At 37.1% G+C, this 14,104-nt stretch overlaps 1 protein-coding gene across 2 annotated transcripts in view; it reads right to left on the bottom strand.

Annotated features, from left to right (window-relative positions):
* Positions 1 to 12,753, bottom strand: part of larp (La related protein) — a 56,874-nt gene extending 44,121 nt beyond the window's left edge. For both annotated transcript variants that reach the window (XM_085940590.1, XM_085940591.1), the window contains exon 1: positions 11,724 to 12,753. In XM_085940590.1, coding sequence (XP_085796716.1) covers positions 11,724 to 12,119 — 396 coding nt within the window. In that variant the 5' untranslated portion in view covers positions 12,120 to 12,753. The remainder of the gene's footprint in view (positions 1 to 11,723) is intronic.
* Positions 12,754 to 14,104: the final 1,351 nt, after the last annotated feature.

Raw genomic sequence — 14,104 nt, 5'->3', positions numbered from 1 at the left:
TACTCAAAGTTAAACATGCCTGTATTACAATAATAACAGGTTGATTTCTATCACGGTCAGCATAATTATCATTGCGCTGATTGGAAATATTTCAAGTAATTATGACCTTCAGATATATTTTTTTTCATTTTGATAAGAAGTAATATTAATGTAATAACAGGTCAATCAGAAAATTATCGTAAAATATTAAAATATTGTCGAGTAGGCGTGATAAGAAATGTTTTCTTAATGCTAGCGAACAATTATTAATAATGCAGTGTTATTCTCTGATAAGACCATAAATGCTGCTAACTGTTTTACAAATTGTCACGGAAACATAGATCGGTCCAAAGTGCTGGAGCTAGAACTGAGCGGGGATCGAGGAACTCGATTGGGTATTGCCCCAACATTATGTTACTGTATAAAAAAAAAATTATAATTCCGGTGGGTCGATCGTTTGGGCACTGCATCATTAAAAATACATTACAGTGGAGCAAGCTCAGAAGAAATTTATGACACTCCTTTATTTGAGGTTGTATGGTTACCAGTGGCGAAAGGTGGAGGTAGGCCATGGCCCCCAGGCCAGGATCTTTGGCGGGCCCACCTACCTATTGCTTGGATTAAAGATAGTGTGACTGACGGTTTACACTAGCGTTTTCCAAATGGTGTTCCAGGTAAAATTAAGGGTGTTATTAAGTGTATTTTGAACGATTTTTTGTATTTTTAATAAATCCACTTGAAGTGTGTTTATCTCACTTACCTGGTTGACCGCCATGCCGAGCCCTGTTAGCCCCCGCCTGTGGGGGCATGAGATAGGCTGTTCTGTCCGGCACACTAAACTTTGTCAGTCATACTTATTTGTTTTCATTAAGACGATACTTCAGTGAAACGGTAAATAATTTTCAACTATAGGCGCGACGAAATTTTGGACTCGCTGGCATTCGTAGGGCGAACGTTGAGGTGTGAATTTCGTGATGGCGACGGGGGTATTAATTCTTAAATCGTGTAAAGATGACTAAAAACGTTACCCATTTACTTGAAAAAGAAAACATGTCAATGAATATATTATTATTGTTACTAATAGAACAATAAACAGAACATTAAATGGACGCATGTTGGATTTATGACAAATTATATTTCGTTCGGCATGCGTCATTTGCACCCGCAACCCGCAATCCGCGCATCGCCTAGCCACGATCTTTTTAGACCATGCCTCAACTGAGGTATAGCCTTAACTAAAAATACAAATTGCATTTCTTTTAATTCGATTAAACCCTTCTGTTTTATTTCACAAGAATATCAAAGTTTGTTCACGCAACAGCGACTTGGTTGCTGTACCTACTTATTCGGGGTTCAACTTATGTTACTTGTTCATAAGGGTAAAAAATTCTTGTTCACAAAGATAGGCTGTTGCAAAAGGCAGTAGCGTCTTCATCACTTTCACATGCGCAACAATAAATGATATTTTGTATGTTTAAAAATATATAGACTTTTATTTGAATTTTTAAGGAGACCATTGACAAACCCTTGACCCCTGAACCAGAGTGAGTTGTATATGCTTGATAAAAGTTTGTGACGTCTGACTTTCCGAGCTGTGCAAACGATTAATCAACGGAATCCGAATTCGGTAACGTAAGGTATTTTGTCTAGGTCAGGTCAGCGTTTATAGATGCATATAAAAAAGTTGGTACGCAGAGGTTCCCAACATTTTCCCTGTCCCACATCGCTAAGATACATTTGATTAATATTCTGACCATTTATTTTTGAATGACAGTTTTGAATAACAAAATTCTCTATCGATTCATCGATTAAATGCTTGAATTTATTAATTTTTGGCCGGTGTTTGTGTAGATAATCTGTACTCAATACAATCTTGATTGGTTCAAAACTATATACAGTAAAAACTGATTCTGAATAAGGAAATGTCCATTATATTGTAATAAGGCAAGTTTTACGAATCCGTATGTTGAAAATGACAAAAAATTGGTTAATTTATCTGTTTATGAGTATAAGAACCAGCGAACACAGAATTAATGGGAACTGAAATACCCAACCGGTGTGGAGTAACAGTCAACCGATCTCGAGTGTGGAAGAATATGGAATAAACTTAAACATGTATCAAGAATACACCCGTCCTTCGTCTGACAACTGCTCTCGGTTTATACACTCACACACATTCAATATTGGTGCATTTGGAAGTAGCAATACACAATATTTGCACGTCTATAACGTGTGGCTCATTTTCGTAGGAGACTCACACATTCATTAATATATTGAGTATTGGAATTCGATTTATTGATCTGTTCTGTGATGAGAACATTAACAATGTTCTTGAAAACCAAATAGAGTTTAAATTTTACAAAAAAATAATGATATTTAAACGTCAAATCGTGGCTGGGCGATGCGCGGATTGCGGGTCGCGGGTGCAAATGACGCCTGTCAAACGAAATATAATTTGTCATGTAAATCCAACATACTTCCATTTTATGTTCTGTTTATTGTTCTATTAGTAACAATAATAATATATTCATTGACATGTTTTCTTTTTAAAGTAAATGGGTAACGTTTTTAGTCATCTTTACACGATTTAAGAATTAATTGGCCCGTCACCATCACGAAGCAAAGTGACGTGTTTCCAGCTCGACATTCTCTCACTGAATGCGAGCGAGTCCAAAATTTCGTCGCGCCTACAATTGAAAATTATTTGCTGTTTCACTGATGGGTCACCTTAATCATTAAGGAACACAATCAGGAAAATTTGTCCATTAAATAATGTAGATTTTATTGAAGTTTTATATTTGATTTTTGTTTACAAAATTATTTGACAGCAGCCGTGACTTCTGTTTCCGCAGCAAGGCGCTGCCAGCTGTTTATCATTATGTGTTATTTCTTATTGATCAAAAAATCAGCTGACTTAACGCATAACCCCACTTTAAATGCATTGTAGCGCCTGTGCAAGTGCATGGATTTACTTGCAGCAATAGTGTGTGTTTTAAACTATCGCGATAATAACTGTTTACACATAAAAGTGCAGACTGTCTCGCCAATCTCATTCTTCAAGAGTAAGCGAGACGCGATGTTATCATTTTATAGTACTATTAGAGAGGTAGTGAAAATCGGTTAACCCCAAAATGAATCTGCGCGGTGCAGTTTGTTTTTTTACCGGCAGGTTCGCCACTATCGTTCGACTTGTGCAGGCGTGTATATCGAAAAATCCTATCGCGTGAAAATTCAGAAGCTTCTGAAACTTTTTTGATTCATGCATGCGATTTTGCAACTGCAGGATAATACATGTTTACACGTGCATTTTCTTGTTATGGCCGTGATAATACGTACCGTCAGCAGTAAATCCATGCACTTGTAAACAGGGTATTATAACTGATGGTGTTTGACCGCAGAGCAGTGCCGAAGGGTAGAGGTAGGCTGTTAATATTCGGTTGTTAGTATTGCATATTGTAAATACCCTCGCAAACTTCCATAGCCGCATCGGCGAATCAAACAAACAAAAGAAATACTTCACACGGTCGAAAATAAAACATACATTTTATAACAAGCAGAGAATGGGAAAGTTGCCAAAAGTAAAAAATTGAAATTTGCCGTGACCGCGAATTATTCTGCGTAAGTATTTTTATTTACAATTATACAATATCACTGCCTGCCTACGACACGCGCCAACGTAATAATAATAATTCACGTCACACCGTGGCAGCCAACTGTATAAACAATTAATGCTTATAACATAATCCTGACGACTATCGCTCAGTGTGTGGATGGTTAGTAATCAGGAGAAAATTGGAGCACTTTTGGCTCACATTCAGTACAGTAGAAAACCTGTGTGCGAAAGGAAGGTTTCTAAAATCACTCCTTTTCAGCGTGGCTATTCCAACAAATCACGTAACATTGAAAAAGTGCTAAATGTGATAAATATATCATATTTATCACTTTACATATTCAGTCAGTTAATTATTACAATAAGTTAACTGTCAAAAAGTACTATCTTCTAGCAGTCCCTCTCTTGGCTGTGTTAACTTTTAGAGCGAGATATAGTATGTCAATTTTACATATTGAGAATAGAGATGCAAAATACGAGTGTTTTGAAAAATAATTACATCACGGCCGCCGTATTAATTTATAGATCCCCCGCAAGCTGTCAAATATCGAGTGACTAGTAGCATCTAGTAGTAACATATTTGTTTTACTATGTGCTGCAATCGCAATGACATGAATAAAATTGTAGGTTACGTTGACGATGATGGTGACGTTGCAAGATTGCATGCATGAAGCAAAAAAGTTTGGAAGCTTCTGAATTTTCATGCGTCAGTTGGATCTAATCGATATCTGCACCTGTGCAGTAGAATGATAGTGGTGAACCTGTTGGTAAAAAAACAAACTACGACGTGCACTCATTTTGAGGTTAACTGACTTTCACTAGCTGTCAAATAGTACTATAAAATGACAACATCGCGTCTCGCTTACTCTTGAAGAATGAGATTGGCGAGACGCCCTACACTTTTACATGTAAACAGTTATTATTAGGATAGTTTAAAATACACACTATTGCTGCAAGTAAAACCATGCACGTATACAGGTGCCTATAAGTAAGAATATGATGTAGCACCTGAATGGCCTGCATCCCCCTCGAACCCCAGTTTTGACGTGTCAACAGATATTATTTTTTGAACTACGCGCTTCTTGCTATCTCAATGGTGACCTTGATGTTATGGTCAATCCAGTCTCCATGTAGACATCGCTGGCTTTTTATTTACCGACGGCCATAAAAACGGTTTTACTCAGATATCTGCATCAAGTGAATGACTATGAACCAGCAAAGGGAATAAGCGGCAAGCAGACAGAGCGATTGCCGTACAGGGTACCCAATACGATAGCGGCCATTGTCAATAGGAACGGATGGAAATAATTGTTTGAGGAAGCCGGAATGATGACTGTGGTACTTAATTGTGTCATTTGCAATATTGTGGTGAAAATCAAATTAAAAAAACCTTTCGATGATTTGTAAACAATGTGGTCAAGTATGACTTACTTCCATAAGAGTGGTTTTCAAAACTTTTCCATGTAACGGTAACTATCGCGTCAGCAGTGAATAGAACTCGGCACAAATTTGAAAAAAATACTTGAAATATCTAATTTTATGATGTTCATATATGTGTTTAACGCGTACGTGATTCCTGTGCTCCTATATGGCTATGAGACATGGCATCTAACTAAGCTTCAAGAGTCTCGGCTTTTAAGCTTTGAGAATCGATGTCTCCGCCGAATCTTAGGGGTACATTGGTATGACCGCGTTACGTACATCCGAGTTCGTGAGCAAACACAGCAGCCTTCAGTGATTGAGGTTATAACGAAGAGACGCTTTAGGTGGCTGGGACATGTATTCCGGATGCCGCCAAAGAATGCGACACTTCGTACCCTTGTACCCGTGGCCGGCCCTCCCTCACCCTGCAGCGGAGTGACCTACGTACTGCAGGTCTGACATAGCGGGAGGCGCAAGAGTTGGCGATGAACCGAGGGAAGTGGGGCGACCTTGTGCTTACCCTATGCCCCAATATTGGGTCGTGACAGGGTGGAAGAAGAAGATATGTGTTTATTAAGGTTTAAAATTTACAAACGTGTTTTTCAGTTTCACTTTCATAATAAATTTAAGACTGCTGTGTCGTTAATGGATAGGAAGATACTGCACAGCACACACCTGATAATTGCTCGCACACTTTGAATACAGCTGCTCTAAATGATAGGTAAGTAAGTATTGATAAGTCAATGACAAATTAAAAATACAAACCACACAATCTGCGGTAGACCTGTAGGAAAATGATAAAACTAATAAATAATCTACTCGAACAAAAACAGGACAATCCGGTGTGAAAAATTTTACAATCATCATCATTTTATCGCAGTGACCATTGATTATTGAGTCGCCGGAATTCAGCTGGCTTAGAGACCAGATTGAAACCCCGTATCCGTAGTACATGACCGAGACGGGCATCTTTGAGACTGTACAGTCCATACTATTCTGTTACTTCTGGCGATACATGGCATGCGTCTTTACTTCGTATACCAGTGGCGAAGGGTGGAAGTAGGCTGTTAAGATCCACCATAATATGGTATATATCATATATTGCACACTAAACTCTGTCAGTCATACTTATTTGTTATCATTGAAATAAGACTACAATTTACAGATGGTGTTGGTTAGTTTTTTTAAATTCATCAAGCCCTGCTCTAAAATATTTCAAATGTGAGTTAGAATAGTTCTGCATTCAGCTGACGAAATATTTAAATCGTGAAAATAAAGGTTTCATAAAACTAACCTGTTTGTTTTTAATAATCAGGATAATCAAGGTTCCACTATACATATACTACAGTCTTCAACAAGATAATCTTCAATAAGAAGAATTTAACATTTTTAATATTGAATAAAAAAGATGCGTAAATAAAAATGTCAATGTTATTTTCATGGCAAATTCTGTATATAATTTGAATAATTTTGCTTGCTGTGTCCTCTTTGAAACACTAAAAACGATAATAAACAAAACATAAATGATTACGAGAAATATCAATGTTATTTCTTGGAATAGTTATAAAACAACAAAACCTCATTTAAAGAATGTTGAAAACAGTTATGTAGAATTTACAGCCGCATATTTAACAAGTTAATTTATTCAAATCCGCTAACAGTGAACTTGTATTCCTTCAATCCTTAATCACATAAATATAGAAGCCCTAGATCAGGGGTTCTTAACCGCAGAGCCATTTTCGTGCGCCCCCGGCAAAGTATTAAATAACGAAGAAATTTTACTTTTTTAACTGGTGCCGATAAACTGTTTGAAGGATTTTTTAATAAGCGAGAAATTATTTCGGCAATTCAAGATGTGCAGTTATCTAATGACATAACTACTACTTACGAGAATCCAGAAGATGTTAACCGATTTAGGTTGATGTAGTCAGTTGAAAAATGTGAATGGTTCTTACTGCAACTACACGAGTCGACAGATATATTTATCTGATACAGCGCAATTGGCAGTATGCATAAGGATTGTATTCAGTGATTTTAGTGAAAAAGAAGAACTATTAAAGTTACTTCCAATGCAACAGCGAAGAGGCGAAGATATTTTTAATATCTTTAAAAATTACGTGACAGAAATTAATATGCCTTTACAAAGGCAATAATTATTACTGATGGTGCTCCAGCAATTTTTTTTTTTTTTGACCATGTCCGATCCTAATAGGATCATATGGGCCTCCACAGGTAGAGGTTTGTATTAACAGATTTTGTTTTTTACGAGAAATGGATGTCAGCCACTTGCTCAACCTATTAGGTCCATACCCTGACTCACACACAAATTGAAAAACAATATGTGTACTTGCCAGACCCAGGATTCGAACCTGGGACCCACGGCGTGATAGACCAACGCTTAACCCGCGCGGCCACCGTGGGTGCTCCAGCAATGGTGGGCTGCAATAAGGTATTCATTTCCAATTGCAAGAGAGATGAATCCTTCACGTACTTTATGAATTATCATTGTAATATTCATCAAGAAGCATTATGTGCCAAAATCTAACGCTGATGACTTTGAAAAGTTAGTGAGTGAAATGCAATGTCAAAGATCGCACTGATAGCCTGTATTATTTTTAATATTTTTTATTTCTCTTTATTGTATTCTATCTCTTTATTATTGTAAATGCACTCACAGGCGTTTAAATGTGAATAAATGTATAATCTACCGATATAATAAATGTAACACATAATAAGTATTAAAAATATGGCAACATACTAATTTACACGTCAATTTAACTGGCAATTCTCAAAATGGATACGATAACTGATAGAAAATCCATCCTGTCTCGTCTCCGTTTTGGTTTCGATCGGCAGCTTCAGTTTTGCATTTATATGTCAGTTTAACGGAAACTGATTGTTTAAAACCACCTTCAAGATATGTCCATTTTTTTTAAAAGGTGTAAATTGAGTAAAAAAAATCTAGTCTATGCATCCTACATTTCGTCATAATATCCTAACAAGCGATGATCTTCATAGAAGAAGGTCTTTCATGAACATCTTTTTCTATATATACAGCTTTTCTAAAGGTGAGAATGACGGCAGATAATTATTACTGATGGTTCGATTGTAACAAGGCACAGGTATGCCACTCCAATAGTAGTGGCAAATATCCTGGAACGGTTCCAATGCGCAACAAAGTATTCCTATCATTTTTTGACGAGTGGATTATCACCGGGTTCTACCGACTTATGGACCGCCTAATCGATCAATTGAATAAGAATCCGAGTAAACCGGCTTCGAAGTCAAATATGTGATTATAAATTTGCACATTTTTGATACTGTTCCAACACAAAAATTAGACCCCGGATGAAGATTCGGAGTTCTGTACATGATTTGCAGTTGATAAATAATACATTAGCTAAGGATTGAAGAAATACAAGTGTACCGATGACCAGTGGCGAAGGGTGGAGGTAGGCTGTTAAGGCGATACTTCAGTGAAACGGCAAATAATTACCAAATATAGGTGGGATGAAATTTTGGACTCTCTGGCAGTCTAAGAGCGAATGTCGAGGTGTGAATACGTCAATTTGTTTCGTGATGGCGACGGGGGTATTAATTCTTAAATCGTGTAAAGATGACTAAAAACGTTACCCATTTACTTTAAAAAGAAAACATGTCAATGACTATATTATTATTATTACTAATAGAACAATACACAGAACATTAAATGGGCGCATGTTGAATTTATATTTCGGTCGGCATGTGTCATTTGCACCCGCGACCCGCAATCCGCGCATCGCCTAGCCACGATCTTTTTAGACCGTGCCTCAACTGAGGTATAGCCTTAAGATCCGCCAGAAATAGTAAACACTAAACTTTGTCAGTCATATATCAAGAATACAAATTGCAGGTGGTGTTCGCTGGTTAGTTTTTAAAATTAAACTGAACTGTACTGAAACTAAACCATAATAGATAGAAAAAAATATTTTTCTATTTATAAAATAATTAAAATAATGTATGATTTGATATTAATGGCATGATTTTAGATATTATATAGATAGAAGAATATTTTTTATCTATTATGCTTTGGTTAAGCCTCAATTACATTGAGCTTCTTTACGAGCTGTTTATTGGCGAATTTAAAAGCGGGCGATTCAGCTACTGCGATTTGATGATTACACACAAAACTTTCCATTCGCTGAGAAGCCACAAGCCAGCGACTATTTTGACAGAACGTAGTTCGTTTTTTTACCGGGAGGTTGGTACTGCGCTCTACTGCACAGACGCAGTAGGCCCACACGCCGGCGTGTAGCGTGTAAAGTTGACCAGCTTTCAACTTTTCTCGGTAGAGTGTTTACAACCTGCTTATTAGCTTATTCGATGATTACACTGGGCGACTTTACAGACAGATTGTAAATTCCCCAATGAACAGCTCGTAAAGAAGCTCAATGTAATTGACGCTTTAGGCAGGGTTTAATGATGTTTAATCAAATTTTAAAAACAATCTGTAATTTATATTCAAAGTTAAATGAAAACAAATAAAAGTGTGCACTATTTATGTAGGATATCCACAGCCTACCTCCACCCTTCGTGTAATTAAGTCTGGTTCTCAAATGGTACGTCATTAATTTTTCTTTATATTAAATTGATCAGTGTTTGAAAAACAAGACAGATCGAAATGATACGTTGCTATGAAAATAACAATAATTTAAGTAAAAACAGAAGTTCAATGAACATAATACAATGTTAGGAATAGATAATAGGAAGTATAATGACATGGTTTGAATCTATTTACATGTACCGATGTGGCGATGTGAAAACAGCTCTTCATCTCCCATTTACGATGCTAATTCCGTCACCGTTACATTACCGTACGTACAAGATTGACAATATAACAGTAAGTAAAAGGTAAATTATTATTTTGGCAACATAGATAAGTCTAATAAGGTTTCATTTTCATCATTCACTATTTGCTTTAACTATATTGCATTCTTACAGACAACAAGCCTCTCTTCCTCACAATTGAGCATGTCTCTCTTTTGGATCTATCCGTTTAATTTAATTAATGACAGGTAAATGAAATCTGACAGATATCTATTAATTGTATGTATTTACTGGATAATGCTATCGATTTTGAAAATAATAACATTTTAATTAGATGTAATACAGTATACTCTCAGTAATCCGTCGCTCGATTATCCGACAACTACTATAATCCGCCGTTATTTTTACTAGTTGAAAGCACAAAATCAAGCTCTATAATTCGCCAGTATGTGATCGTCAAATTCAATAGTCCGCCGCGTACAAGTATACAAGGCAGATGAGACGGGTTTATTTTGGAAACTTTTCCTTTATGAAACGTATGTTCATCGCGAAGAAAGTAATTTACCAGGGAGGAAAGTGCCCAAGGACCGCATCACAATTATGCCGTGCTCCAATGCAACCTGGACACACAAACTGAAGATTTTGGTCATAGGGAAAGTCAGGAATCCTAGGCCATCCAAGAATATCTGCCTCACTGAACAACACTGGTTGTGTCAAGTGATTTACTGTTTAATATTTAGTTGATAAATATGTATAATTTAGTAAATACTTGATTTCGATTATAAATAAAACTGTAATTTGCTAGTACAAATTTCTCAAAAAAAATATTTTTACGAAATACCTGTTTTAATTTTTACAATATTTTGTATGTATGCACTATAATCCACCGCTTTCACTAATTGGACACTTGTCTCGTTTTTGGGGTGGCGGATTACTGAGAGGGTACTGTATTTACTGGATAATGCTATCAATTTTGAAAATAATAACAATTTAATTAGATGTAATTTTGATGATTCTAGGAACAGCCATAATATGAAGATGACGAAATGCAAATTAACTGAAATATTTGGAGTCTAATGGGTTGGGTAACCTAAGGTGACATTAATAGTAACGAGAGTGTTAAACACATTGCAATGTTTTCATTTATCTTTATAGGTTAATGTCTGTAATAATGTGAATGTCCTAAACAAATAACATATAATAATATTCATGAAAGTAAATAAATAATATTATTTTTCGTTCGTATTTTATCTCACTGTGAGGAGTGTTAATGGTTTGAAAATTAGTTTGATGACCTATAATTTACCTATCCGAGTAATTGCACAAACTTCATTTTTAATTGGGGACCTTGAAAGCGTATTAACAATATTATCATTTCTCTTACACAATGTTTTCGCGACATTGCATAATTGTAATGTGAAAACAAACAAATAATAATTATTCCCGATCACATTTATGTACGGCGAATGTATTATTCTCGGGGCATTTTCGCTGACTTAACTTCAAATTGGACCATTTCCAAAAAAATATTGATTTTTCCGCAGAGGTGGGTTAAATGATAATGAACACATGACCGGTCGAAAATATTTTTTCAGATAGCCATTATTATGACAATAAAAATCGTAAACGTCAATGTATCATTTTGTAATGCAGGTGAATGTTCCATTTTTGAAAATCATGAGTTGTATTATTTTTTTTGCCGGAACAACATATTGTAAATGTTGACTGGCAAAACGTGTCGATGTTTAAAAATCGCTCAATCACCGGATATTTTGTGCAATTATGCGGCAAATACGTAGATGTATGCTAGTTATCGACGTATTAGGCGATGAGAGTGTACGTAATGCCGATTTGGGCAAGTTATGAATGTTTTTTTCGACGTAATCATAACCTCAAATTCGCTCACCTGCCATGGGTTGACTTTGGGCAGAGGCGCCTCCACGAAACGTTTCGGCTCTTCGGGGGGGTTGCTGTTTGGCTGGGCGGGCGTACTTTGTTGTTTTTCGCCGTGCTGCTGGTTAGGAAGGGCCGGGGCCGCCGGATTGGCGTGCTGATCGTCCCTAGGCTCCCTGGTCTCGCGGGGGACGTTGCCTCCGTTGACGCGGGCCTCTTTGGAGCGGCTCCTCTTGCGGTCCGTGCGCCTCTCCTTGCGGCTGTGGGCCACCACGGCCACGAAGCCGCCCTCCCCGGTCTCCTCGGGCTCCTCCTCGCCGAGGTTCTCCTTGTTGCTGTCGCCCCCCTTGAAATTCAAAACTGCATTGGCGTACGAGGGGCCCGCCTGACTGTCCGACACGGCGGCCATCTTGAATTTAAAACGCTCGATCTGCGTTGACGAGACCGAAAACTGATCAATCGGACATTTAAAATCGCTGCGAAAGCCCTTCCGCGGTCTTTGGAAACGATTGCGTAAGCGCCGCGCGCCCTGCCCGTCCCTGAACGCGCACTTCACGACGAAACCTCACCGTCGGTACACTTCCATATTGGATCCGCGAGAACGCATGGCCGCACGATCGCGGGGCAACTCGTGCACTTCGGAGCGGCCTTCCGTCGCTCCAGATCGATGGCAGTCTCCGAAAGGCGGCGACGATCGAAGCGCGAGACTCCGGCGAGGGACCGCACTCGAAACGGGGACCGGAGCCCCCCGATTACGGCCGACAGAGCCAGTATTTGCGACGCACGTTCACACAAGCATGCACACTATTTACATCCAAGATATCACTGTTCCGAGCGCTGCGTCGCTCTAAAGGGCCGTCAGACACGCACACAAAGTAACATTTCGCATTACCGGGTCATTCGCGACGCATTTTTCGCATTTTGGATATCTTTTGCTATATTTTTAGTCAAATTTGTACATTCACTACACATGTGGTCGGACGCCGAAAAAGGGATTTTTCCACACAATATACAGAAGGCTGTGACTTCTAATTTTAAACAGTGTCAAATTTTACCGCCAGAGGCGCACACAGCGCTGCCACATTTCTACAGACCTACAAACTTATCTGAAAATTGGCCAAAAATGGAACTACGAACTACCATATGACGCCATATTGAAAAACATCACTTGAATGTCGGATTTTGCAAGTTCCGAGTCGTGATTGGGTAATAATCGACAGTGGCTCCTCCATTTCATTCTCCAGATAAGATTGTAGGTCTGCACTCGACATGACAAATCGAAACTTTATTAGGAAAAGGAAGTTTGATAATAATAACTTATTTTTATCTCAATTGTTTTAATGCAAATCCGTTACCAATTTTATTTCATTTTACATTATGCGATAAGAATTTAGCGACAATAGTCAATTGTTTGCTTCGCTGGCTTTCAAAATGCATTTTATGGCACCTGACTGCAATTCTAATTACCAATATCAAAATATATTTAAATAATATAATTCGCGTACCTACCTATGTAAACAATTTATAAAATATAAAGACCAAACCGTAATTAATAAATATCTGCATGCAATAATAAACATTAAAAAATAATTAAACTATTATTTTTTAAAATAGATTTATGACGTTTAACTTTTACCCGATTCAGCAATTTAAAACACAATTTTATTTAATTTACTTACAACATGATTGCTCGATTCATGACTTAATAACTAAATATGCAATATTCAGCGCTGACATAACAATAATAATCACAAGGCATTGAATGTTGTGTTTTCTCTAAAAATATTTTTAGAAATTTGCATCACGTGATTTCACTGATTTCATTACTTTTTAAATTCTACAGCCGCGAGCTTTTATAAACATGCTGAGGTGCCAACATCGACATATAGCTAATTGATAATCAGTGGTAAACAACCTAAGTAGAACAATTTATAAAATAAATATTATATTAAATAAATTTTATTAGTCTCTAATCCAAAAAGATTGGACGGCACCGTCCAATCTCTTGCTCTAATTTATACAATATTTATAATTAATGTACTTAACTGTTTATTTTCTTTAATAAAATAATGAATTAAAATTAGTAAAAGGCAGTCGCAAAATGTTGCTATTCGCATTATCACCCATACCAGTGGCGCACCCAAAAATATTGAAATTGAAAGCCAATAGATTAGACAAATAAAAACACGGCAAAAAAATGATTTGAAATTCTCCAGCACCCTCTAGAAAAAAATCTTAGATTTTAATTTCTAATACAAAAATTTCGAAATACTTTTTTTTAGGAACTCAATCTCTAATGGAAATGTCAAAAAATTCTCGGTGTCCACCCGAATTCCGAAGTAGTGTACACCGAGTGCAATAGACAAAAGTCCGATAAACGAGAAATTAGGATGT

Source organism: Rhyacophila brunnea, unplaced genomic scaffold, assembly GCF_057557595.1.
Source record: "Rhyacophila brunnea isolate RB1 unplaced genomic scaffold, BYU_Rbru_1.0 scaffold_13, whole genome shotgun sequence".
In the NCBI taxonomy this organism is placed as follows: Eukaryota; Metazoa; Arthropoda; class Insecta; order Trichoptera; family Rhyacophilidae; genus Rhyacophila; species Rhyacophila brunnea.
The sequence above is the reverse complement of the archived record's forward strand: the minus strand, read 5'-3'. Positions and strand labels throughout refer to the sequence as shown.